This window comes from Pyrgilauda ruficollis, unplaced genomic scaffold (genome assembly GCF_017590135.1).
Source record: "Pyrgilauda ruficollis isolate IOZ18807 unplaced genomic scaffold, ASM1759013v1 scaffold6005, whole genome shotgun sequence".
Taxonomy (NCBI): Eukaryota; Metazoa; Chordata; class Aves; order Passeriformes; family Passeridae; genus Pyrgilauda; species Pyrgilauda ruficollis.
Window position 1 is genome coordinate 1 of NW_024527718.1, and position 945 is coordinate 945.

The following is a 945-nucleotide window of genomic DNA, read 5'->3' on the forward strand; positions in this document are numbered from 1 at the left end:
GTGGGCAGGGGGAGGCATTACAAAGGTGCGGGGGTTTTGGGGAGAAGGGATTGATTTGGGGGGGGTCCTCAGTGCGAGGGTGGGCTGGCACCGGTTTGGGGCGGGGGTCTTCCCTTCACCACCCGCCGTGCCCCCTCCCCAGATCCACACCGGCAGCATGGAGCCGCCCCCTCCCCGCCCGCTCCGGCGACCCCCGGAGACCACGGCGGAGCCTCGCCTGCCGCCGGCCGTGCCCGGCGCTACCGGCGGCTCGGGCGGCGCCGGTACCGAGCAGCGGCGGCTGCGGTTCCGGCAGTTCCGCTACCAGGAGGCGGCGGGGCCGCGGGACGTGTGGCGGAGGCTGCGGGAGCTGTCGCGGCGCTGGCTGCGGCCCGAGGAGCGCAGCAAGGAGCAGATCATGGAGCTGCTGGTGCTCGAGCAGTTCCTCAGCATCCTGCCCGAGGACATCCAGAGCTGGGTGTGGGTGCGGCACCCCGAGTCCTGCGCGCAGGCCGTGGCCCTGGCCGAGAGCTTCCAGCTGGCCCGAGCGGAGCCCGAGGGGCTTTGGGAGCAGCAGGTGCGAGGGGGGACGGATTTTGGGGTGCTGGCCCCGGACTGGGAATAATTGGTCACCTCCCACTTCACCCATCCCTGTTCATTCCCAAGGAAAAAAAACCCAAAACTGAGACTGGAAAGGGGGTGCCTAAATCCCCTTGGCAGCTCTTTGAGGTCCAGGGCAGCAGGTGGGAGCAGGGCTGGATTTTGGGGTGATCGCCCCCCAAATTTGGAATAATTGGTCACCTCCCACTCCACCCATCCCTGCTCATTCCCAAGGAAAAAAACCAAAATTGAGGATGGAAAGGTGGTGCCTAAATCCTCTTGGCAGCTCTTTGGGGTCCAGGGCAGCAGGTGGGAGCAGGGCTGGATTTTGGGGTGATCGCCCCCCAAATTTGGAATAATTGGTCA

The 945-nt window shown here is 65.5% G+C and overlaps 1 protein-coding gene across 1 annotated transcript; it reads left to right on the top strand.

The window, feature by feature from the left end:
• The first annotated feature begins 64 nt into the window (after positions 1 to 64).
• On the top strand, positions 65 to 604 carry LOC121362310 (zinc finger and SCAN domain-containing protein 31-like). The gene has a single exon (XM_041483702.1). It carries the CDS (start codon positions 158 to 160, stop codon positions 602 to 604), a length of 447 nt encoding a protein of 148 aa, XP_041339636.1. The 5' UTR covers positions 65 to 157.
• The last annotated feature ends 341 nt before the right edge of the window (positions 605 to 945 follow it).